At 35.9% G+C, this 25,860-nt stretch overlaps 3 protein-coding genes across 5 annotated transcripts in view; 1 reads left to right on the top strand and 2 right to left on the bottom strand.

Moving 5' to 3' along the window:
* Positions 1 to 919: 919 nt before the first annotated feature.
* On the bottom strand, positions 920 to 7,447 carry LOC110443770 (acyl-coenzyme A thioesterase 8-like). The gene is made up of 5 exons (XM_021488173.1): positions 6,853 to 7,447; positions 5,530 to 5,675; positions 4,695 to 4,920; positions 4,192 to 4,346; positions 920 to 2,930 (listed from the first exon to the last, which is right to left on the bottom strand). Exons 1-5 carry the CDS (start codon positions 6,936 to 6,938, stop codon positions 2,626 to 2,628), a joined length of 918 nt encoding a protein of 305 aa, XP_021343848.1. The 5' UTR covers positions 6,939 to 7,447; the 3' UTR covers positions 920 to 2,625.
* Positions 7,448 to 13,400: 5,953 nt separating this feature from the next.
* LOC110443742 (gamma-soluble NSF attachment protein-like) lies at positions 13,401 to 22,880 on the bottom strand. 2 transcript variants are annotated; one of them, XM_021488128.1, is made up of 11 exons: positions 22,803 to 22,880; positions 22,506 to 22,587; positions 21,093 to 21,160; positions 19,788 to 19,872; positions 18,862 to 18,879; positions 17,472 to 17,612; positions 16,977 to 17,043; positions 15,673 to 15,743; positions 15,022 to 15,180; positions 14,452 to 14,581; positions 13,401 to 14,237 (listed from the first exon to the last, which is right to left on the bottom strand). In XM_021488128.1, the coding sequence occupies exons 2-11, from the start codon at positions 22,571 to 22,573 to the stop codon at positions 14,085 to 14,087; spliced, it is 960 nt and encodes a 319-aa protein (XP_021343803.1). In that variant the 5' UTR covers positions 22,574 to 22,587; positions 22,803 to 22,880; the 3' UTR covers positions 13,401 to 14,084. The 2 variants fall into 2 exon arrangements, with proteins under 2 accessions (XP_021343803.1, XP_021343802.1); XM_021488127.1 differs by lacking the exon at positions 22,803 to 22,880 and having other exon boundaries at positions 22,506 to 22,614.
* The window catches only part of LOC110443741 (importin-4-like), a 26,031-nt gene continuing 22,993 nt past the window's right edge, over positions 22,823 to 25,860 (top strand). For both annotated transcript variants that reach the window (XM_021488126.1, XM_021488125.1), the window contains exons 1-3: positions 22,823 to 22,928; positions 25,017 to 25,103; positions 25,567 to 25,652. In XM_021488126.1, coding sequence (XP_021343801.1) covers positions 22,863 to 22,928; positions 25,017 to 25,103; positions 25,567 to 25,652 — 239 coding nt within the window. In that variant the 5' untranslated portion in view covers positions 22,823 to 22,862. The remainder of the gene's footprint in view (positions 22,929 to 25,016; positions 25,104 to 25,566; positions 25,653 to 25,860) is intronic.

Here is a 25,860-nt window from a genome sequence, read left to right as displayed (position 1 = left end):
GGGAGTCAGCCCCACCATTTGTACAATTTTTAATCACCACCACCTAGGGATGCTTCCAGTCAAATATGGTTGATATCCACTTCTTAGTTCCAGAGAAGAAGTCGCTTAAAGCAGTATAGCCAAATACCCTTTTTGGCCCTGCCCCTCAGCCCCCTGGGGGGTCAGCCACACCATTTGTAAAATTTTAAATCCCTGCCTCCCAGGAATGCTTTTGATCAAATATGATTGATATCCAGTACACAGTTCTACAGAAGAAGTCGTTTGTAGCAATATAGCCAAATTGCCCCTTTTGGCCCCGCCCCTCAGCCCCCTGGGAAGTCAGCCCCACCATTTGTACAATTTTGAATCCCCACCACCTAGGGATGCTTCCAGCCAAATATGGTTGATATCCACTTCTTAGTTCCAGAGAAGAAGTCGCTTAAAGCAATATAGCCAAATTGCCCCCTTTTGGCCCCGCCTCTCAGCCCCCTGGGGAGTCAACCCCACCATTTGTACAATTTTGAATCCCCACTACCTAGGGATGCTTCCAGTCAAATATGGTTGATATCCACTTATTAGTTCCAGAGAAGAAGTCGCTTAAAGCAATATAGACAAATTGACCCCTTTTGGCCCCGCCCCTCAGCCCCCTGGGGGTCAGCCCCACCATTTGTACAATTTTGAATCCCCACCACCTAGGGATGCTTCCAGTCAAATTTAGTTTAATTCCAACCAGTGGTTAAGAAGAAGTCGTTTAAAGAAATTGTTGACGTACGGACGGACGACGGACGCCACGGTATGGCATAAGCTCACCTTGGTCCTTCGGACCAGGTGAGCTAATAACATCACAGCAAGCTGACTGACACACTTTGCCAATCACATAAGCTCACAGAAACTTAAAACTGTGTATTGGCTAAAATAACAAAAAAAAACTTTTTGCAGTCACATTTGCTTTAAATGATTTTAATATAGTTAAATTAAATTGCACGACCAATATTTGGTTCAGAAATTTTATTACATTAAATAGGATTGAATTTCTATATTTCATGACGTGAAACATATTTTAACAAAGCATGTCTCTATGTCTCTCTCTCTCTCTTTCTCTCTCTCGCTCTCTCTCTTTTTAATAGAGTGGAATGACTAGAAAGTAGCATGCTGTTTTGTCAACAAAAACACTAGCACCTGCTTTGCATAACGGCTCATAAAATAGTAGCTGCGAGAACCGTACCTTCTTGGTCCGATCGTTATTAATTGTAATTTGAATTTTTGTATTATAACATGTAGTTGTAGTTACCTTTGTTACAAAATGATTTCTTTTTCATTTGGCAACATCGATAACATCAGTTTTTACATAGCTCAGGTGACCATGGGCCTCTTGTTGTATTATAGGACCATAGATCTATGGTCCAATAATGTAAAATTACAGATTATTAAAGATATAAAAAAAATCACAATAAAATCAAAACGATTGTACCTAGAAGCAATGGTTCTCGCAGCCAATAAAATAGCACTTGTATTAAAGTCATATAGTCCCGAGGGCTTTATTGTGTCCTATTACATGTATTATACATGTAATAGGACACAATAAAGCCCTCGGGTTATGAACTAACATGATCAAGGTATATGACACAAACAATACATACTGTTTTACATTTATTTTATATAGTCCCCACTTTTTCTCTTACCCTGGACAGATGAGTCCACCCTTTACCCAGTGTAAGATATCCTTGTCTCACCCTAGGGTTGCGACGGGGGAAATTCCCCTGTCAAAACAATTGCATGATGTCACATCAACAATACAATGACATTACATCAACAATGCATTGAGGATGTAAAGTCACCACTGAATTGTGTATAAGACGGTCAACAGGGTAAGAGAAAAAGAATCGTTCACCCCCTTGAGGTGGGATGGAGAATCTCAACCCTCTGGGAAAGATTCTTAAGTTGCTGAACACTCAACAGCCACGTGTTCAGCAACTTAAGAATCTTTTCCAGAGGGTTGAGATTCCCTTAACTCACCTGAAGGAGGTTCAAGATTCTATTAATCCCTGATATCAAGAAGTCAGTTATGTTACACCATAGTGAGATTTATAACAGGGTTTGCCTCAATGCTAAAGCATTTCTTATCTGATTACATTGTATGACATACATGTACATCAATGACACTGATAAAATACTGCATCAGACAGTTTCTTCACTTGGACATCTTTGCAGACTATATATTCATGGGTTCTACTTCTCACACAAAACCATCATGTCTTGACTCAAACTCTGTCTTGCGAGGTAAAACAGTGTCTGACGGTACTTAACTGGCAATTAACTGAAACCTTGAAGTACGCCCACCATTATATAATGTTATTCAATAAAAATGCCAACAAATACCATTTCATTGCCCTTTAATAAGCCCACCTCACAAATTCGAGTCAGATTACGTGTAGGCCCTCTGGACTTCTTGCAGGATAAAGTTGATTAGACGCTATCTGCCTTGCAAAGTCAAAATGTCTTGCATGTAGCTTGGACTAGACCTTCCTTACAGTTGCAGACACTGCCTTAATTTGACTTTCTTCAAAGGTGAACCCCACAACAATGACTGAAGGCCATCTTGTACTTCTGTTTATACACAGCAAACTCCATAGAACAATGGCAATATTACAGTTTAGACTCGGTCTGTGTGGTGCGCACCACACCCTCCTGTGCAACCGACACTGCTAGGGTGCCATCCTGTTTCCACAATCGCCCAAGGGACAGAGCCTTGCCTGCCCCACACTGGGGACTCTCAATCTCGTACAACATCCATTCATTGGCCTTAAAGGGGTTGTGGAACCACATACTGTGGTCAAGGGAAGCCATAAAGCTTGGTGAGTAGTTGCGAGGGGCGGGCTGTACTGCAGCTCCAAGGAGGGCTATGTCGGAGATAAATCCAGCAACACACTGATGTAGCTTCAGATCACTTCCTGTACACAAAAACAAAACAATCACCACATGCTCTTTACTATCTCTCAATGTAGTTTTACAGATTTATATTTTTAGTTTGGGAGTATTTTTAATGCCCCCATATACCCTGGGGATGGGGCAGGAATCCCAATTTTAAAATGGATAAAATATACCCAAAAGTGTTATTTCCCTATATAAACTATAGTAAAATTTACCCCCTCCCAAACGGAGAACGGATAGCTTGGGGGCACTGAAATTTACGATTTGAATAAAGCCCCTGATGATTTTCTTTCCATGCAGAGAAAATGAATGCAGTACCTCTGTGTCTGGAGGAGAAAATTTTGGAAATATTGGTTAATTTTCCCTTTGAGGCCATGCCCTGGCCCCTAGGGTTGGGGTAGGAATTTCAATTTTACAATTTGAAACCATCTTCCTCCAAGGATAATTCTCACCAAGTAAAAATAATTTTCTACAGAAAGTTGTCAAAATATACCCAAAAGTGTTATTTCCCTATATAAACTATAGTAAACTTTACCCCCTCCTCAAGGGAGAACGAATAACTGGGGAGTCCTGAAATTTACAATTTAAGTAAAGCCTCTGATGATCTTTCTTTCCATGCAGAGAAAATGACTGTAGTACTTCTGAGTCTGGTGAAGAAGATATTTGAAATATTGCTTAATTTTCCCTTTGGGGCACCGTCCTGGCCCCAGGGGTTGGGGTAGGAATCTCAATTTTACAATTTGAAACCATCTTCATCCAAGGATAATTCACAACAAGTTAAAATAATTTCCTACATAAAGTTGTCAAAATATACCCAAAAGTGTTATTTCCCTATATAAACTATAGTAAGCTTTACCCCCTCTCCAAGGGAGAATGAATAGCTCGGGGTACTGAAATTTACAATTTAAGTAAAGACCCTGATGACCCAGGGGTTGGGGTAGGAATCCCAATTTTACAATTTTGTAGCCTCATCTACCAAGGATGATTCTGACCAGGTTTGAAAAAAATCCATCTACTAGCTGGTTCTTGAGAAGTTGAAAATGTAAAAAGTTTACACACGACGGACAGAAAGCGAATAGAATAGGTCACTTGAGCAAAGCTTAGGTGACCTAAAAATATACCACCAGTAAGTCCGACTCGGACGTAGGTTATGAAATCACCTATTTTACCTCTGGCTCTGAACCTGAGTTTGGACCAGGGGCTTGCTTACTTTTGCTTGTAGTTCTGACCTAGATGTATGACACCTATAGTCCCTACCCAGACACAGAACCTGGGACTTACCTATTTCACCTATAGCTCTGACCCAGACAAAGCGCTTTGGCTCCCCCTGTTCCGTATGATGGTATACCTCTGGGTTAACAGGACGTTTCTCCACATGGATCTTCTCCTCCAGAATTTTGAGGATCAGAGTTCTACGATTGTCAGACAAGTCCTCACTAAAATTAAACACAATAACTACAGAACCTGATCAGATACTGTATATTGGGAAATTTCGCTTCTCATATTTAATAACTATGTTTATTATGCTGTTTACTTATATTCGCTGTAATGACAAATTTGCTCTCATCACGAAGGGTGAAAAAGGGGAAATTTAAACTGTGACGAAAAATTTCCAGTACATATGATCACAATTACATTAACAATTTCTAAGTACAATAATAATTTGCTGATATGGAACAACTGAAATTTGTATAATATATTCTTCCCATCAGGCCTTAAAACTATTTTTGAAATAATATCACATCCCAGCTCTGTTGGTGTTCAGAACACTCCAAAATTCTTACTTGAGCTGTGTTCTTAAGAAGTCTTCGGAATCCTTGAGTTCATCAGGGCCAGGAACAGATGGCATGGTAAATTGGTGCTGGAGCTGGTCCACTTCCTCAGTCTTGTAAGAGGCCTGCATTGTGAAGATTGGAATACCGTCCTGTGTGGCCTTGATATTACGTGCAGAATATGTCTTACCATCTCGGGTGCGGTCCACATGATACAAAATCGGACGATTGGGGTTACCTACACAAAAAAGTAAAATGCTAACATCCCCAAAAATGGTGACATCTCTTGAAATATCCCTAACAATGGTCGCATAAGTTAAGATATAACTAACAGTGGTCTTGCATGTCTCTTGTAATAAGTTAGGGAAACTAAAGAGTTGTCAATGTACATGTTAGAAGTGTCACTTATATAAAAGCATTACAGTATAACCTGTCCAAACCAATCCTTCTCTAATTCAGAATCATGTATTTATTGGCCTTGATGTCTGGTCTTTACAAGTTCTCTTGCATTCCTACATAACCTGTTATGACTGATCGGCATTTAAAATCTGCACATTAGCAAAGATGATATCCTGATAACTGTCAAGTCTTCATATAATTATTAAAACCTGAAAGAATACAACCTTAACTATGCAAGGTTTTCTGAACATCTCGTAAATATTATTATAATACCTCTACTTTATTTACTCTATATAAAAGTAATTGGTTAAATCGAATATATTCCCACTTTTGCCTGCCTCGGGAAATAGACCTGGTCTCTGGATACCAGAAACTTGCTATATCCCTCAATCCCATACTTTAACTGTATATTACCAGGCTTGGAGAACATCTGAGTTAACGTCCTTACCTCCTTTGAGAAAGTAGCAATGTAAGCTGTGGGCATGGTAGTCTTCATCCACAGTTTTGGATGCTGCAACCAAAGCTTGACCAACCACCTGTCCTCCGTACACAAATCGACCAGCTATTGGTTTCCACAGGTTCACCGGGGAAGCTCTATAATATACCAAACACAAATACATAATACAGGTGTGAAATTAACAATCATTTCTATGTTTGCCATGGTTCAGTGAGGAAAGCTCTGTAACGTATACAACTATATTGCTGGTTCTATGATGTACGTTGCAGCTTTGAACATTTCTTACACACACATCATGCATGCAGTTATGTGCAATGTATTGGCAGTGTTTAAAGCAACACATTGATTATTTGGTGGAATTTTCCAAAACAAATTGTCAAAAATACCCCTGGCAATATTTAAAAGCAACTGGCAATCAGGAAATGACAATAACTACGGCTGTCAGTGTTGGTTTTCCATAGTATCATGGCTCTTAGTAAAAAATTACTGACTAATTCAAAACTTTTTTGATGAGCAGATACAGTCTATATCCATAGGGAAAAATATTTTTTAAATGAAACTGTTATCAATATTTCATATTACATTTCTCTAGACCTCATGACATGCTGTTGTGTGAAGGTTACTAGACATTGGTTCTTTACCCATGCATGATGTTACATGAAATAAAATAAATCATCAATATCGATTATTTAAGGATTAACTTGAATATATTTTTCATTTTAAGGAGATATAACACAAAAAAACGGAGAGTACTCTAAATAAACCGCGAAGCTGTTTATGATCACAGTACACTCCGTTTTTTTGTGTTATAGTTCCAATAATGAAAAATATATTCAAGTTAATCCTTATAATTTAATCTACTATACACAATCCTTGTGGAAATCCACTTTTATTGATGGACTCTTTTCTCTTAGAAATTATTGCGCTGCTGTATCAGCCAATCAAAAGCGACGTTACAAACGGTGACATCATTTTTTATGTTATGGGCTGATAACATAATTTTTTAAGCCAATGAAAATGCTTGTTACAAGCAAGATTAAATTATATAATTATGTAACTTTTTTGTGAATTGAATTGATTTAATTATTTGGATCTAAGGAACCCCATTAGAATTTACCCACAATGTGGCTTTATGGGTCATCCCAGGTAAAGGCCTAAATTAATCGAATCCAATCCAGTTTTTAACACTGACTGACTAGGCCTACCAAGTTCAATGGCATAAACAAATTATAAATATTATCTGTGATATACGTGTAATGTCTTCCTTTACCTGAATAAATATTAGTACAATTATTACCAGGGTTCGCTGCTTACCGGAATATGTTAATATCTATCTTCTCCAGAGTCAGAAACGAACGTATAAGCTCATTAGCCAGATTCTCTCCCGATTCGACGGCCATCGTACTAGGTATATATAGACTGTTGTCGTCCTTATACAAGATACAAAAACTCGTTTTCGTTATCGCGTCGAATTCATATAAGTCTTTGATTACCAGCAATGACAGAAAAAATTAACGATGATTGTTGATTGATTGATAGGTTTTACGTCCGCTTCACTACCGAGTAGTTCGGTTATCCGGCAGACGAAACGATGATTGTTTTTATCCATCGTCCTATATATTGACTCGTCCTGAATAGTGACTCCACGGACTTTGATAACTTAGGGCTTCATTCGCGTATCCCAGTTGAAACCGTACGTGTGGTGCAGACATTTTCCACGATAAACGAACACACTTGGACCGTTCTATAAGCAGAGCTAAAAATCCACACTTTCGGAGAATAAAAAACAATGTATCAAGAATAGTATGCCCTTCTTTCCTGCGTCCACTGTATTACATAACGTATCTTAAAAACTACATGAGCCTTGACATTGTTTTAGAACGAAATAACGCAAATTGGCAATAGTCAGCATTTTAGTTTCGGTCAGGTACGTCTGGACCCCTCAATCTACACGTACCAAAGCCTGAGGTCAGCTTCGGTCCTATCTGTACCTGTTGTTTTCTTTACAGGTTCAACCGGTTCAACCGTTTCAACCGGATACGCGAATGTAGCCTTAGATAACTAATTTAAAAAAATGTAATTCCGTGGTGACCCTAACCGGCCCACCCTGGTAGGCTTTCTTACGGAGTTGCATTTTGATAAACGATAAAAGTATTACATACATTATATATATACTAGTCAGAATATGTTGTTTTTTTTTTTTTTTTTTTTTTTTTTTTTTTTTTTATTAAAGATGATGTTTACTTACACCACGGACTTAGATAATCTAATTCCGTGCTTACACCAGAGACGTATATGGCTTTAAATGTCTCAGCTTACACCCTTACGTAATGGTACGTTCGGAACCCTCTTCGCTTTACCTACTGAGCTGTGTACAAGCAGAGGTATTTTGGCGCGCGTATTTGACACGTGCATTCAAATAAAATCAAAAGTTTTATTTAACGTCGGTATGGTTAAAAACAATAAACATTAGCTCTAATGAGCTATTAAACCGACACATAAAAGACATGCACAGTTACACAATAAATATTTAGCAAAACATATTAAAAGGTGAGCACTATCTAATAGAGGTGACATAAGTAGAGGTAAGCTCTAGCTAAAAACATGTTGTATAAAACTGTATTGCAGTAGNCATGTATTTTCACCATTTTCCTCAATTTTTCCCCACATGGAAACCCCCCCAGGAAATTTGGAAACCCCCCCAGATAGGTCTCTGGATCCGCCACTGTATTGTGTGCCTATGTGTTTTGTCTGCATGTGTTGCATTTGCATTTTGGCCCATACCAGCTGTTTATTAGTGTCTTAAATTGTGTTAGTGTAGTTCAGAGGCATATGGCTTTATATGTCTCTGTGTAGTTGTTGTTCTGAAGTGGTCTGGTAGGGCATTCCATATTTTAGGTGTCATTTTTACCGAAAGTCGATCTTAACCCCCTATAACATATAAAGTTACTCTGAACACCTTAGTTTAGATACAAATGTAGCTGTAACAAATTATCCCTGTGGGTTCTACATTGTCTTAATAGTGCATGTGCATGTTTCATTTTTAGATTGATTGTAAAAACAAGATGGCCTACAGACAGACATCTTGAATTCTAACAGTTAAGTTTGTTATTTGTATTTTTTCCAGAAGTGCTAGTTAGATGTTTCTCAAAGTTCATGTAAATTTGTTTGAGTTATTTCTTCCCTATCATATATGGCTGCGGTTCTGCATAGTTTGTTTTGAGCTGCAGAAGAAAATATGGCTGCCAGAAAACAGAAATATGTCATGTTAATTATAGGTCAAATGACTAACTTACTTTGAAGGGACATTGTCAAACCCAGCTGTTTGAAGATTTAATCAAAACTGAACACAATATGCATTAACTGCTGACAATGTTGCTTTCTGGCGAGCATTTGCAAATTTATGTCGAGGCAGACCTTAATTGCAGGTCCCTATAATTATGCCAGCTTTATCCCAGAGCAAGACTGACTTGAAGTACATGTCTTCATTAGTATGGAAGGCAGGTATGCAATGCCAAGTGAAATCAAGTGTTGTAAGCTCTATTGAAACTGTCTGATAAATCTTACTTACTCAAGTTATTATTATCATGACAATATTCTTGAACATAATTTGGCACTCAATTGGAAAAGACTTGGACTTTGTGACATTTTTATGCTCCTGTTATATTATTGGATTTGTAGAAATAAATTATCATGACAATATTCTTGAACATAATTTGGCACTCGATTGGAAAAGACTTGGACTTTGTGACATTTTTATGCTCCTGTTATATTATTGGATTTGTACAAATAAATTATCATGACAATATATTCTTGAACATAATTTGGCACTCGATTGGAAAAGACTTGGACTTTGTGACATTTTTATGTTCCTGTTATACTATTGGATTTGTACAAATAAATAACATTGATTCCCTTTCGATGTCGAGAAGGGGTCCAATGTGTTAAAAAATGTCAAACTATGTCTTCACAAGAACCCTAATCATTCTAGAGCCACGATGTTGCTGAGTTGAAGAGTTATCATGTGCGCAAAGAATGACAAGTAATGGCCGACAGTCAAGGTTGCGGAGATAAAATGCATTTAAAGTTTCTCAAATTTTTTTTTTCAAAGAACAATCATGTCTATAATATTTAAACATCACAATATTTGGACTGTAGGTTATAAATATAAGAGTCCCATCAAGTTTGACCTAGAGGATAAAACAAGATGTGTTATATTGACATCAAATAATATTTGACCTTCAGAGTATCTGGACAAAGGAGAGGTATTCAACACACCATCTTTTCATTATTCACCAAATACATTGTTCCATCAAAGAATGTTCTACTGTGTTTAACTCATTTACCCCTGAAGACACATTTGAACTCTTCCAGTGCAAAGGTTGGAATAGTACATTATGAAATTTCAGGGGTGAATGATTTAATAGTTATGGTCCTCACAAGGTAATGACAAAAGTGAACTAAATGATTGCTATATAACCCTTTATTTCACAGGGGGTATAACAAAGAACAATTTCTGAAGGTCAGGCTGTTCATGTTTGAAAATAAGGCATAATAAGAAGTCGACTGATCTTTTCAAGGAATGTTTATTATCTTAAAACCTGTGTTCACTTCAGACAAGATAGATTAAATATTGGCTACAAGGATTTCTTACAAACATAATATATTCAGTGCTTCATTCTCTAGCAATTTGTACACATACAATACCCTGACACAAACATTCTAGCACTTTTCACATCTTAAAATGTCAATCACTAACAAAATTGTCAGATTTTATTTTAAATAATTTCCTGTGGATTCACATTTGATCAATTCTTAACTATAGCTATATCATTTAAAACTTTATTTATTTATGAAAGGTGATAGTTTTACTTTTGCACAATGTCAACTGAAATCATGAAAATGTTCGTTCAAGTTTTATTAGCCTAAATCAACTTTTGCCTATGCATGTATTTTGTTTCTTTTTCAAGAATTATAAACATGTTCAAGTTCTTTTCCAGTAACATTCTTAATATACAAATGGTATCAATTTCATATGTGTTCAACATGAGGCAATACATTTAAGAAGTTAAGACAAGTCTTTGTGAACCTTGTTTTTTTCACAACCATAAGGTCAATGCTTATATATCATGGTTTATGTGAATCCTAGCATACTCATTCAACTCAGAAAGTCTTGTCAGTGTATAACAGGTCTTCCTTATAGATAGTAAGGGTACTCCATTGATGCACAGACAGATTGTAGGAATTTGTGCAAGTTTCAGATGAAACCAAGATGGATTCCAACGAGAATTGTTTTTAATGGAAAGTGACAGACCATTGGGTTTGTTCTTCCTGTCCCCTACATTTAGTCTACCAAATTATTCCAAACATTTGAAATGAATTTAAATATTTTGTGACCTTTAATACAATATGAAAGCAAGGATACATTTTTATAAATGATCTTTTAATACTCATCATATCATATCATTGTGTCAGTATATGCTGAGTATTGTCCATACTTGCTCTTTGGATAATGAGCTCCCACACATAAATTCAAATTCCAAATAGTACTAATAAATTACATGACATATAAAACTGTCTGACAATGCTTTCTTTATAGTCTCCTTCCTGAATTTTGTTGTATGGAGATTTATCACAAAGCTAACTCTAGAGAAACAAGATAGTTGCTCAAGGAACCCCATACCACTGCTGAAAACTGTGCCACCATGTGAATGAACTGTGTAACTATGGATTGGGAACGTTTAACGTGCATGAACATACAAACAAACCTGTTCATGTGACTAGGATACAATTTTTAAGAGACCACATGTGTTAAGGGAAACAAATTTACATGTTCCCTATTGTAGTAATTTAATTGTGAATTGTACTTTTATACAGAAACCTGTGTTCAAAGACCATGGTTTGGACTTCCCCAGAGTGGTCTCTTAATTAATACAGGTTTAATTGTAGCATGAATAAGATCATTTTTGTTATCTTTTGGAGCTGTTTTTTGAAAAAATCATAAAGATGATATTAACGTAAAACAAACAACAGTGTTCAGAGACCCTGGACCTCTGGTTAGAGTACAGTTACTCTCCCCAACTCATCTACTTGATCAATAATAGTTCCCTGGCCAAGTGCCACTTCAATTATATCTAGAACAAATTCAAGGGGAGGTAACTGTATGTATGAAAAGTGTTTTGTCTGCAGTGGGACAGGGATCCTCAACACTAATCGGAATCTAATTACAATGCAAAACCACTTGTATAAGGGTTAACATGTAAGTCTGGACATACAATTCTGCATCACTCACTTGAGAGTCGACATATAAACACATTAACACACACGTCCGTACAATCATTCGAGTTAACAGAAATATTTACATCCACTCGCTCATTTATAACATAAGTAACTCAACAAAAACCAAATGCTCCAATATCAATCATGTAACAGTCAACAAAACAGGTATAGTTAATGTAGTAGAACCATAACAAAATGTAAACAAAACATGTCATGCTTTCATTCTTCTCCGGGCTTTTATCAATTATATATAATCAATAATTAATATTTCATCGAGACATTCAAATGCTGTTGCTACAAAACATTAACAATAGACTTTTTTCTTTCGCGATCATTACTAAGAAAGTTGATTTGTCCACAATAGTGAGACTGTTGATAAATAACATTCCAACCTGTTGTATACTAACAGAGCCAGGTCACAAACAATCCAGCTAAATATCTCCCCTGTTCTTCATAGAAAGTTGGAGACCTCAAAGGGCCATCTACAAAGATCCTTCATTTATTTGAAATGTTCTTTGATATCTCAATTAGCAAAAGATTGTACAGTTAAAAAGTTAACTGATATCTTTCCCAAATATCTCACAACTTATAATCAATTCAATTATGAATGTGCAGCAACTAATATTGCTAACATGATAATCAGAAATTCAATATCACTTTCAAAACAAATTATAATTGACAGCAGTAGATTGTGTATTATATTAGGACAACACTAAAACGACATATACACTGAATAAATAATGTTGTAAATACACATGAAATAGATTGGCTGATTGATCACGATATGCAAACAGGTCTTTCGAGGTGCAGAGTTTATTTAGCACTTTAGCACTAAGACGGCCAAACATTTTTCCCGCTCAAAAATGAAAAGTATCGGGCCAGAGTTGTACCTTACCCAGGGTACAACAGTTGTTCCTTACCCAGGGTACAACAGTTGTTCCATACCGAGGATGCAACAAGTGTTCTGTTATCCAGTATACGACAGTTCTATCCTACCCAGGAAACTAAAGTTATCCCTCTAAGTCAACAGTTAAATTTTTTCCAAAACAATAGCAGTTCTTGTACAGTGTTGAAATATCAAAGTTATATAATTACACAGACCATTTCAATCAACTCGTAATCACTTCACATTACTACATGTATAAAGGTAATCAAAACATTGTTTTAAGTGAGAAATCACTATAATTTTGATGCTAGAGAAGCCATTCATTTCTTAACTCTGAAAGACTCATACAAATACAATGTTTAAATATGGTTTATTGCACATACCTAAGTCTGATTCCAGAACTGGGTGACCTCCCACCGGGCTAATCTGCCCACAGACAACTTTAAAAGAAGTTTCATAAACTAGGTTAGAAGTTATTGTTTGTATTATCAAGATCTCTCTCTCGTTCAATAGCCATCTATATATATATATATATATATGGGGCAAAGAAGTAATTCCAACAGTGTGGACAAGTTTTGGTTGTCAAACTGTTGGAATTACTTCTTTGCCCCATATAATATTTTAAGTAATTCGTATCCTACGGACATACCTCCATTATGATCCAGTGTTATATGGGATTTTACCGTCTATATTACTTCTTTGACCCATATATATATATAAATATATACTGGGTATATATTCCAGTAACTATGAGAATAGCTACATGTATATCCTGATAAACTCTATCAATATCGCTTGGGCTAGTTCCATCGTGGAACAAATTTTAGGTGATTCTGAACATATTAAAGGTATGTAATAAAGACCTAACAGATGATAACTGAAACATGAAATATAAAGAAGTACTCATACTGAACTATCAAATGAGATCGATGATTTGCATAGAAAATAAATCTTTAGTTATTTCATTTCACTATTAAATGTATTTAAAATTTTAAACACCATATCAATCAATCATATCAGATTTTAAATATTTATTAAACTGATATTAAATATTAAACAAGTAGTTTTTAAAGAATCCTGAAAGCAAAGAAGTAAATTTGATTCACAATCAGATATACTAACACAAAATGCCATTTCAGAGTGCATCACATCGCGTTTGTATCAACGGTGTCAGTAGACTAGTTGTAGCCTAACCTGGCACAGATGTCTACTGGGTGTCAGAAATACCATTCTGACTTCACTGTCCTGAGTGTAAAACTACAACCCTGCAATGTGGAATGATTCAAGTCACTCCGTCTGTGGTCTTCTCCCACGGTTGTCTCCCTTAGGATAATCTTCCTTTGAGAACCCTTGGCTGTTATACTGATGGGGCTATTTCCCCTCAACACAATCCTCCATTCTCCAGGTCTTCTTCCTCAAGCTGTGCCCTGGAGGCCTGGCTAGGAGCCACAGGCTGTCCCGCTGTCTCCTGGTTTCTGGGAATTCGCCGGCCCATACCAGCTGGTATCTCCATATCTCTGGCAAGTTTTGCAAACTGAAACAATGTAACACATTCAACATCAATACACTTTGATGAAAAAACCTGTCCCTTTTATTGCTGTGAAGACACCTACTGATGTAGAGATATCGCTTTAATTACTGTGTATGAGTTAATTAAGTCCTGGTTCACCGAGAGATTATCGAACAGCTGGGAGAAAGCTGCAGTACTCTTCCTCATAGCCTATTACTATTGTGAATATTTGACTTACAGCATTGTCCATGAACTTAATAGTGGGGGAGGCGAGAGCAGCACGGCATCCTTCCTCATCTCCGTCACTGTACGTCTGGATCAACTCGTCAACTAGGGCTGCTTCCTCACTGTCGCCAAACCCAGGATACCTGTCAACAGAGTAACAATACAGCTCCCTCCTCAATCAACAAACACCCAGTGACTATCAATAGATTATATCTCATTAAGGAAGACTGCCTCTCTGAAAATATCAAGCATTTCCCTGCTGGACCCTGCTTGTCTGCCCTAGCGGGGACACACCTTTTACTTATTTAACATTCTGTCCCTTTCCCCTGGGACCCTATATCTTGTATTAGCTTTCAAGATTTTCTAGATTCAGACGGGCACCACATTGTACTTACTGAATCCTGTTTGGCTCAGAGATGTTCAATACCAGAAGAAACGCAAATCACTTAAGCTGTCCTGAACTAGCAGTCTTTTAAAGAAAATTTAGTGATGGACAGATGACCTATGCCCAGATATGGAATAAACTCATTGGCACTTGAAAATTATTCATTTGTCGGGAGCAGACTTTAAACTTATACGTTACCCGAGGGCAGAGTTGTAGAACTGTTCTGCTCCAACTGGGTCGGCTTGCTTCAAATAAACCAATATAGCACCAATGAGGACCCGACTGATTGCAGGGAAGTTTTCAACTGAGGCAAGGTAGTCTATTTCTTTCTTCAGCCCAACTAGTGCCTCATCATATCTGGAAAGGAAAAAGTAACAGGTCAAACATTTATTTGTTTTCCTATTCACTACTTTACAATTTAAGTCCTATTTTAGTAAGTGCAGGTATTGTTTTTATATTCTTTTCAGCTTACTGAAATGTTAATTATACAGTCAAGACAGCCATCACTAATCCATTTGTCCAATCCAGTCAGTGTTTTAGGGGGATTAATAGAACCTAGCTATCACCTCTGTGTGATGCAGACAGAGCAATCTTAACCCAAGGGTAAGATTTTTTTAGTTTAGCATGAGGGTTCAAAAATCTTATACAAAGGGACGAGATTTCTGTCTAAATCACAAAGAAGTGATTGATTACTTTCCTCCCATAAAGATAAATTGTACTGGTGACCCAATGCACTATGCCACCAAGAAGGATGCATCAAATGTGCAAAATTGATGATGTTATCCTGATTACACTGCGTAGTTGATAACAGTGGATTCATTGAAGCTAGATTTGCTCTGATTTACTTACTTTTGCAGATGAATCAATATCCTAGCTGACTTTCCAATAAACTCTGCACATTGTCTTGGTTTATCTTCAAGCTGCAATGAAAATGAATGCTTCCATTCTTCAATATCTGTGGGTACAGCACGATAGATCTCTACTAGGTAAGGAGCAGTCCAATGCGAATCTCTATTTCGTCTTTGTTTATTGCAGAGTTATCTTCTCTTGAGAGCAGGTATTGATTGTTACGTCATTTATTTGTGAGAGTAAGGTCATCAATTTTCAAGAAAACGACGTAATTTTCTCACACAAACCAATGACGTAACAATCAATACCTGCTCTCGAGAGAAGATAACTCTGCAATACGCAAGGCGGAATATGACTGCTGCCACAATTGTGACATCACAATGAAATGAAATTAACTCAGTTCAAATTTTTAATTTTGGCTAATTGATATTCAACTATATGAGAAAAGAATGATATCTTGTTTGTTGGCAGGTGTATGCATGGAGATTCTCCCCTGGGTGTAAAGTTTGGGTAAAGAACTATGTAGAATTTCCATAACTTTTTATATATATATAGAGTATTACACACAAATGATAATTTATCAAAATCTCGGGATAAGAGCTGTTATTAAGAATCTCCATAAAAATGAAATGATTATTTTAAAGAAACAATATCATCGTTTTGCTGTATTAGCATATGTGTATATTTCATTGTAATAGTGCTTTAACCCTTAATTAGAAATGCTTGTGTGACATATAAGTTTTCAATACTTAACCTAGTTTTAAAAATTTAAATTATTATGCTACCTTTCTGTGATTATGTATGTGCTGATTTGCTTGTGTATTTTGTTTTATTTGTTAAATTGCCTCTGTGATATTTGTTTGTCATTTGACTAGTCTTTGTAATTACCTGCTTGTGATTGTTACTATACTTAATGTTTGATGCAAGAATAGCACTACAGTGCTGATGTTTTATTGTTTTAAATATGCGGCGTTAAATAACAATTCTTGTATCTTTTGTATCTTGTACAGTAGGAAGAATAATTTGTTGGTCAAGGGTGGTCAAAAGGTGACAAGCTGCCCCCACCACCCTTTTTGGTGTGCTTGCATGCCATCAACAACTCCTTTATATGTTACCTATAATATATAGCCAAACCCTCTTCAACTCATTCACCTCTGAAATTTCACTATGAACTATTCCAACCTTTGAATTGGAAGAGTTCAAATGTTTCTTCAGGGGTGAATGAGTTAAAACATCATCATTTCACTGCACAAATGGCAGAATACCAAGGGTTTACTGTAGAATTAAATTAGTTGTTAACCTACCTCTGATACATCACAGGCTTTCTGAAACAACTGTGCTGATTTGGAGGGGTGAGAAATTTCCACTATTCTGAAAACATAGTACAGTACAATCTTTCAGTTATCAAAGCTTTAAGGTATATGCTATGTCACCTTACATGTAATTTCTTTCTAAAAAGAGTTCCTAAAAGATATGTAATTACTGTTTATGAAATATTACTGGAATATTAACTTCAACATAGTACACAAAATACAAACACTAACACTGCACAGTTATAGATGACAAGATAATACTATTACTTTTTTTGACGTCAGATATCTAACAAAGATCACATATCTTGTAAAGTATCAAATATCATTTAAGGGTGCAGAAGCATGGAAGTTGCTGTTGAAATGAGTCACAGGCAGTGTAATTGGGTAGATAAGTTAACTCTTTGCAGTTTCTATATCTATTTATCTGTCAATTCAAGACACGGATCACCAAGCTAACGCCCTAATGGTGCTGGGGTGATTACTTACTTTGCAGCCCTGTCCAGTACAAGAGCCGCTGTGTCTGGAGAACCATCCTCCTGAAACAGTTTGGCAGCATACTCCAACAAATTAATGCAGTCTTCTATCATGTTGTTCTCCTTACTGATAAGACCAGCCTGCTCATACGACCTGCAACATATGCAAGTATTCAGTCATTATTTAATGTCCAATTTTGTTAATTCCAGGTTTGACATTTTTGCATTAGCTAAGAACAAATGGGGACAGTGTCCACTTATGCTGAAGCTGACATGTCACTCTCCCATATCATGCCCTTATGCAGGTCAGACACAGAACTTGAGGTTATATCCAACACTTTTTGTATCCTGTAGACCTGCATGACCTGGAAATGCAGCATTCTGAATGTATCTAGAATTTTCTATTTAACAGTACTTCCTCTGGGAAGCATTGGTCATTTTCATTACTCAGTGTTTAACAGGAAGTTGTCCATGGCAGTAAGAAAATTGCAGAGTAAACACTTACCAGACCTACCAAGCATGTTTATTCATTATTAAATTGGTATTGATTGTTAGAATCATTCACCTCCATGAGGTGAGATAGTGTTTCTCTTACCCTGGACAAGTGTATCCACACTTTTACTGAAGTGAGTTATCCTCGTCTCAACCCTAGGGGGGATTCCCCTATTCATAACAAATGATGTCATGTCAACAATATATTAACGTCACGTCAACCTTGAATTTTAACATTTCATTATGTGTATGATACACATTGGGCGAACAGGGTAAGAGAAAAAGAATCATTCATCCCCTTGAGGTGATTGGGAACAGGGTAAGAGAAAAAGAATCATTCACCCCCTTGAGGTGATCGGGAATCTCAACCCTTGGGGAAAGATTCTTAAGTTGCCAAACACTCAGCAAAGCACTTAAGAATCTTCCCCTTGGGTTGAGATTCCCCTATCTCACCCCAAAGGACAGATTCTATTAATCCCAACCCAAGAGGATTATTTAGTTGCCAAACACAAACACAAGGCTTGTGTTTGGCAACTTGAGCATCTTTCTCTGAAGGTTGAGATCCCTTCATCTCATCTTAAATGAAGTGAATGACTCTATTCTAATACCCTGTCGACCTTGACCTTGTTATATAAATGCAGACATTACATGTGCATTGTCTGTGTGATGTTAATGCATAGTTGATGTTACGATTTGGGAATCCCCTCATCTCAACTCTTGGTTTACAAGGCTATCTATCTCACAACAGGAAAATTATATTTTAATGAAAATTTAATAGTTATACTTCCTTCTGATAATTTAATCAAAACTGGAGTACCATGTAGGTGCAGTACATGTATGCCCCTCTAAAGCTTTCTTGAAACATGAAAAAATAGTGAAATAAAAGATAAAAATTTCACATCTGTACTTACTTTGCCGCATGGAATGGTCTGAAGGAATGTTAAAGAAGATAAGTAACTGTGACAACACATGACCAACATACAAAAGTAAATATTGTATTCATTGGGTTATTTTCACTCTCTTGTGGAAAATAAGGACTTATGTAGACCTATACAAATGTAGCTTTGGAATTATATGTAAAGTTTACCTCGACATGAAGACATATAAGCCTGGTTTTGACAGTGTGTATGGACCACAGGCCTCGCTCTGGTACTACGTACAGACTAGACATTACCCAATGACCACAGGCTTGCATTTGCCTTTCAAGTTTTTAAGGCCAATATGTCTAGCCATGACACAAGCAAGACCATATATATATTGACATCTTGTAAGGAGCAACTAGGTCTAACTTATTAAACCATAGAATTGGATTGGACTGCATACGTTGGTGTATAAGGATTCTAGGCCTCACATTGACAATATGTAAGAACCAGTATAGGTGTAGTTTTGTTGCAATAAGGACCATAGGTCTAGTCTAGATATATTGATATCATGGAGGGACCAAAGGTGAAAAAAGAACCTGGGGAGACTACAACACTGACAAGTTGGCAATACAAGAGCCCACCGTATCCTTATGGTAATTTTTAGTGACCTTAACCTTAGAACCTTTTTTAAGCCCCCTCACCATGTATAATTTCCAAAACATTCGTTTTTTAGGAATCTGAGATAAGAGCTGCACTCCCTATGGTCTAGAATCTATTTATCACTGTGGATCAATCATCATGTCAAATTTCAGTTAGTCTTTTTGATTCTGAGATATTCTCCAGAAATGAAAATGTGGAAGGACAGACAGAAATTTAAGATAGAAACAGTGATGACTATAAGGCACCCTCATCTCTGATGCGGGGCCCGAATAAAATCTTGAAAGTAAACGATGGTGGATTGGTGTAAAGGATACGCATTCATTTGCAGCTGCACTTCTGCAGCTTTGATACAAGCTTCTTTTGCCTCCTTTAAACACTTTGCATTTCTGTAGCATGTTGCTGGAAAAGAACAAGTATAACACAAGGATTAAAGTCGATGTTGAATTTAACTTTTCAGTTATGTCAATTTATTTAAAAAGTATCCATGTACTGGTATAAAAGATATGGATTTGTGAATACTGAAAACCACTTATATTTCAAGCTTACCAGTATATATTTGTGGTCATTGGCATGGAAAGCTGAAATTCAAAATCCGAATTGAAGTACACGAATATACAAGTATCTCAATCACCTGATCTAGCTAGCATATACAAATGTATTATAGAAATGTGGTAATTTCTGTTGTTGTTCATTTCATGAATTAAAATCCTTTATACAGCAATTCAATCCATATTTATTGTCTTTCTTATTCTCCATAATAGGGTCCCACAAAGGGAGATAATGGCAAACCAGATTTATACAGAATGTAGCTATAGGCATAGCAGAGTTGTTTCCCTTCCACAATCCATCCTATACTGTATGCATATTAAGTCATGGGAGTGTATTGCTAAGCGGAAATAGGAAGTACATCCCTAGTTGAAAACCCAATGTAGGGAGACAGTATCACAATTTTCGCATATTCTAATGTTTAATATTAAAGTGATGAATATTGTATGTTGTTTATTGACAGAACAGTGTGTTCTTTCAATATTAAAGTATTTCAAAGCAATCCAGACATTAATTCAGTTGTTTTTTAATCAATGAGTCACAAGTGTCCATTTTTCTGTACTTCAGGAAACCAGCTACCTATTTCACTACTGTGAAGTTTTTCAAGAACGATAACTCTTACATGCAAATGGTTTTATTATAAAATGTCAATTTTTATTCTTTTATAGATAATTAATTTTACACAATTTCAGCATTTATGAAATTGATATACATTAATGCGATACTAATCTATGTCACTTTCAATTTTTATTGACATTATTTCACTCTTTTTTACATAAATTTCCATTTAAAATCCTTAAAATTCTGACAACATATTTTTTTTTTTTGGCAGAATTTTTTTTTTTCTTCAAAGTAATATAACTACAAAATTTGAAGAAATTCTACTGAGAAATGGCGACACAATCCTATTACTTAACACTTCTTGATCGTTATCATCAAAAGAAATATGACACATTTAAGATATATATATATATATACAAGTATCTTTTGAGTACTAAAAGGTAAAATAAAAGGTAATGATCACATTAATTTAATGTTAGATTTTTCAACTAAACTACAAAAACATAAGGTACCTGCTTTGTTGTATTCAGATGCAGCACCATCCAAGTCTGGCCTCCACTTAAAGAAAGATGTTTTCATGCTGAAAGAAAAATTAATACTATCAGTGTTGTGATCTTAAGCTTCAAAATGGCTATGATAATTACTGAATCACACACAAAATTTCCCAGGCAAAAATGAGGTACTTAATTAGGATATTGTTAACTTGCATTGTCAGGTTACCTATTATGTACCTAACAATCACTCACTCACTTATTTGCGGCTAGTACCTTAAATATACCTTTTGACCAAGGTACTACTATTAAGGTATACCTAAAAAGTACCCCATTTGGAATTTTCCCCCTGGGTTACCATTAAAAAAAGATAAGATGTATTTTAAAGTGCTGATTTCAAAATTAAACTTAAAAAACTGTGGGTCAAATGCTTTTTATTTACTAATATTGCCTCTTCCCTCGGAAATGGTAAAAATAAAAAATACACCAATGCAGTCTACGTAGCACACAACTGTATTAGTGATGACAAAGGGTCAAAATTTCATAAAAGTCTCATTATCAGCAGGTATATGCATTTTAAAATAATTATAGTACTATTTTTACCATATCCAATGGCTGCTTACCACATGTATCATGGCTTGTATTGTGTGAATCTTGTTAACTTGAATGAATATATACAGCTCGATTATCACTAGTCATTAATGTCATTGTAGAAACTTGTCATTGGAACATTTTAAATGATGTTTAAATTCATTTGATATCGATCTGCATCTAGTCAGAATTTTTCCTATACAATATAAATTGATGTTCCAAATATCGAATGTGAAAACTGGGAAACACATCTTTTTGAAATAATTTCTGTGCTGGTGGGATTGGGATTCTGATGCCATGGAAAACCCTTTGAATCTGCTACTGTGAAGGCAATAAATGCTACTCTAAAATCACATTCTATTCCTGATCATGCAGTCCATTTAAATGATCTGGATATATGGGAAACACACATATATCTGACTACTTGTGGTTATGTGTTGAACTTGGAACTAAATAATTGTGAAGTATACATGTATGTAGTGTTATCTTACACAGCCTTACAGATAGATTTTGTTCTCAAAAGAATGTCATTACATTTAATATAAAAAGAAAGAGGTAGGGGCAAACCTGACATTTAGTCGACTTTAACGTTTTCCAATGTTATATATATTCTATAAGCAGACTGTTATCTGTTAAAATAGAACTTGTGACTTACACGTACACCACTCTACACAAATGTGTCTGAATAATGAGGCATTTTAACCTCCGACTTGTGAGGATGAGTTATGAACAGGACATCCCCCTCAGTCAGAGCAAGTCTATATTTTGATGTGACATTTGTGCAAACATTGGATCATTTTCGCCTATATTTTCCAAGAGATTGGAATTGTCCCTGCTGTATACCATTTCTCTGCCTGACGAATGTGGTCCTCAGCCTCGGCTGCTTTACGCTGCTTCATGTCACTCGCCATCTCTAGCTGTCAGTCTGCAAAAACATCAACATGACCAATTAATTTAGATCTATATCCTATTTCAGAAATGTACAGTCATGTGATAGACGCAAGAGTCAGGACACATACAAATATGTATAGCTACTTTAGAATAAATAAATATAAAGACAGTTTCAAATATTATGTATTGAATTTAAATTTAGCCTTATTGTGAAATCATGAAACGCAAAAACTACATTACAATACTTACTGAAAACAGACTCTAACCGAACTCTCCTATTCTTGAAACCACAAAAAGCGAAACACGAAAATGGCCTCCAACTTGGAAGAAACACTCGGGAAACTTCTTGTTCCAGACAATAACACAATTCAGCTGGTGATTATAAGACGACTTGCCTCTTATCTAATTCTAACTTAATATTTGTATATGTCTTGATCGGTGTAAACTTGTCATGTTTTATTTTAAATGTTATGACGCATCGTCCCCACGTGTCGATGGTATGCCGATCATGATAAAAACGCGGGAAATTATGGTTCTAAATTAAAAAGTTTAATAGTTTTGTCGACATCTAATTTACTCTGAGTGGATATACTTGTATTAGAGTATGACTGTGTATATGGATATCTTCATGATTTAATATATATATATATATTTGATTCCATGCTAGGGACATTTGTCAGCTGATACGACTAGAAATTTTAGAGCAAAAGTGGAAATAAATGTGGGGGATGGTTTGATATCTCTCATTGTCAGACTTAAGATTATGGAAGTCAATTGTAATTATACACTTTCCTTTTTTAATTTGGATAAAAGGGAATTTCATCTAGTGTAAAGCTAGAAAGTGACTGACTATATGTATGATATTATGAAAAGTTCTTTTTTACACAACCAATAAAAATTTCTATGTGACGTTTCGATGACTAGTACGATATGTACACTGTCACATTCATCAGACTAATGACCAGTGAAGCTTATTCACTCAAAGGTGTAAAATGTGTACAAGTTGCATGTCCACAAAATTGATGTCAATTTCGGCTACGCTGTCAGCATATGTACAATAGTTGTTATATATGTACCGAAATGACTTGATTCAGCTACTCTTTGTTTAATACTTGGTCATAGATATGTGAAAATCTTTGAGCCTCTCGTCTCGATTTAGAACTGGCCCACAGCGGCGTATCCAGATGGCTTCCTTTATCTGCCGCTTGAACAGATTGCTCTCTCTGTCCAATACTTTGGAGTTTATAATCCCAGTCAATCACATGGTTTTTCTGTGTGGCATGGTCTGTGATTGCCGATTTATTTATCTGGGACTCAGACTGCTTCCTATCTGATCTGGTGAATTTCCTACCTTCTTGGGTTTCTGTATCTTTCCGGTGTTCACCAAGGCAGATCCCGAAAAGCCTTCTAGTCTCAAATATATGATGCGTCGCAGTTTTGCATCCAATTTTGTTAACGCATTCTGCGACATTTTCTTTAGATGTTTTTTAAAATACCAGAGTCTGTAAAAATGGTAGTTTCTAATAAACTAGTTTGTTGTCAGCACTTTATAACTCTCCGATACCAAACGTTGTCGGAGAATTCCACGTTTTCATATAGCAGTGCGCTCTGGCCCCACACCAGACATCTATCTGTCAAAATGTCTGGTGTAAGGGCCAAAGGAAACTCGTGCTATATGTATGATAACAGCTAGGATCCTCCAAATGTCAGAATATATAAAAGGATTATGAAATATGTTATATTAGAGAAAATACCTTCTATTGATGTATGTTTACTCCTATATAAATGACCATAGCTGTTGATAGCACGTTCAACAATACCAAACCAAACCAAACCTCAATCTCCAATCCCCTAAATTTTAACCCCCCCCCCCCCCCCAAATGTACCCTCAGAGGGTGAGAAGACGTGTAAAGTAAAGGATCTTGAAAATTCATTAAATATACCCCAAAATTTAAAATTTAAAACTTATGGGAAGATTGCTACATCCATTCTTGTTTAAGGGTATAGCTCGTTCCTCCCATCCAAAGTTATAATTGATTCTATTGAAATTAAACACTGTTGTTAAAAATATAAATTGCACGGTACAACTATGACACAGATCAACAAGAGACAATAACTTTATTACATTTAAACTTAAACATTATTTCAATTGTATTATAAAGGTCTCAAATTCAAATGTGGGATCGACCTACACTTCAGGAAAAGATTATCAGGTTAAAATAATCTATTGTTACAGGTGAACGTGTAAACCACTGGTGTTTTTTCTGAAGTTTGTATCAACAACAGTTTGTAAATGTTAAACTTATAGAAGGTACCTACAAGTATTTATGTTTTAAATCAGATTATAAGCGAAAGCCTGACTACTTCCAAATTTTCTTGAAGTCCACAATAAACGTGTTTTATTATGTTATGAAATGTTTCGAAATATGAATTTATGAAACTAACTATCATTTTACTGTTTAGGCAACACAGCAGCTGAAAGAATTGTTTAAGGACCCCAACATTGTCCCTGGTCTCTGTCAGGTCCTAGGATCTTCACAAGTGCCTCAGGTAAATCCTTCTTATTCATTTGAGCTAATTAAGTTAACAGGGTCATGTATACAATGCAGGGGGGTAGGTTCACAATTGAACACTTCTATGTTCTTGAAGTTCATCAAGTAAAAATTTGGTGAGACCCCTATTTCCAGAATACTGTTGTAATCTCTTGAGATGAACTTGGTATTTACAGACCTGAACAGTTCTTGGATTTACAAGGTTGTCTTGAAAAATCCTTGAAAACAGAAAATGCATTGAAAAGGTGTACATGATTTTTGATGACGGACTTGAATAGATCTTCAACTTCAGCAAATTTTTTTATTTTGTGTCAAAAATTCTTTACAAAATGTGTTAGTTCTAATTTTGTCTGTAAAAATAATTATCAAAGTAAGTAAGAATGTGTGGTAATATGAGCATTATGATCTATTATGTTGGTACATGTACTAATATCATTGAGGTCAATTAATCTTCCCTGTAGGTTCGCCAATTTGCAGCGGTTCTTTTGAGAAGAAAAATCCAGAAAGGGAGACAGTATCGTGCTCTGCCAGAAAATATCATTGCTAAGTATGTTTGTCAAAATTTAAAAAAAAATGTTAGTTATTGTGAAGTAAAATTTGTCAATACCAGTGATTGACCTTGGTATTAGGAGAAACCACCCTTTTTCTGAAAAGGGCAATATATATGGAGGGAGATTGTCCTGTAAAGAATGAAAAATATTTAATGTACAAAAGCAACGACCTGACAATTATAATGATAAGTAAGTCATATCATC

The sequence above is a fragment of the Mizuhopecten yessoensis genome, unplaced genomic scaffold (assembly GCF_002113885.1).
Source record: "Mizuhopecten yessoensis strain PY_sf001 unplaced genomic scaffold, ASM211388v2 scaffold716359, whole genome shotgun sequence".
In the NCBI taxonomy this organism is placed as follows: domain Eukaryota; kingdom Metazoa; phylum Mollusca; class Bivalvia; order Pectinida; family Pectinidae; genus Mizuhopecten; species Mizuhopecten yessoensis.
Note: the sequence above shows the minus strand (reverse complement) of the source record. Positions and strands in the feature narration are given on the sequence as shown.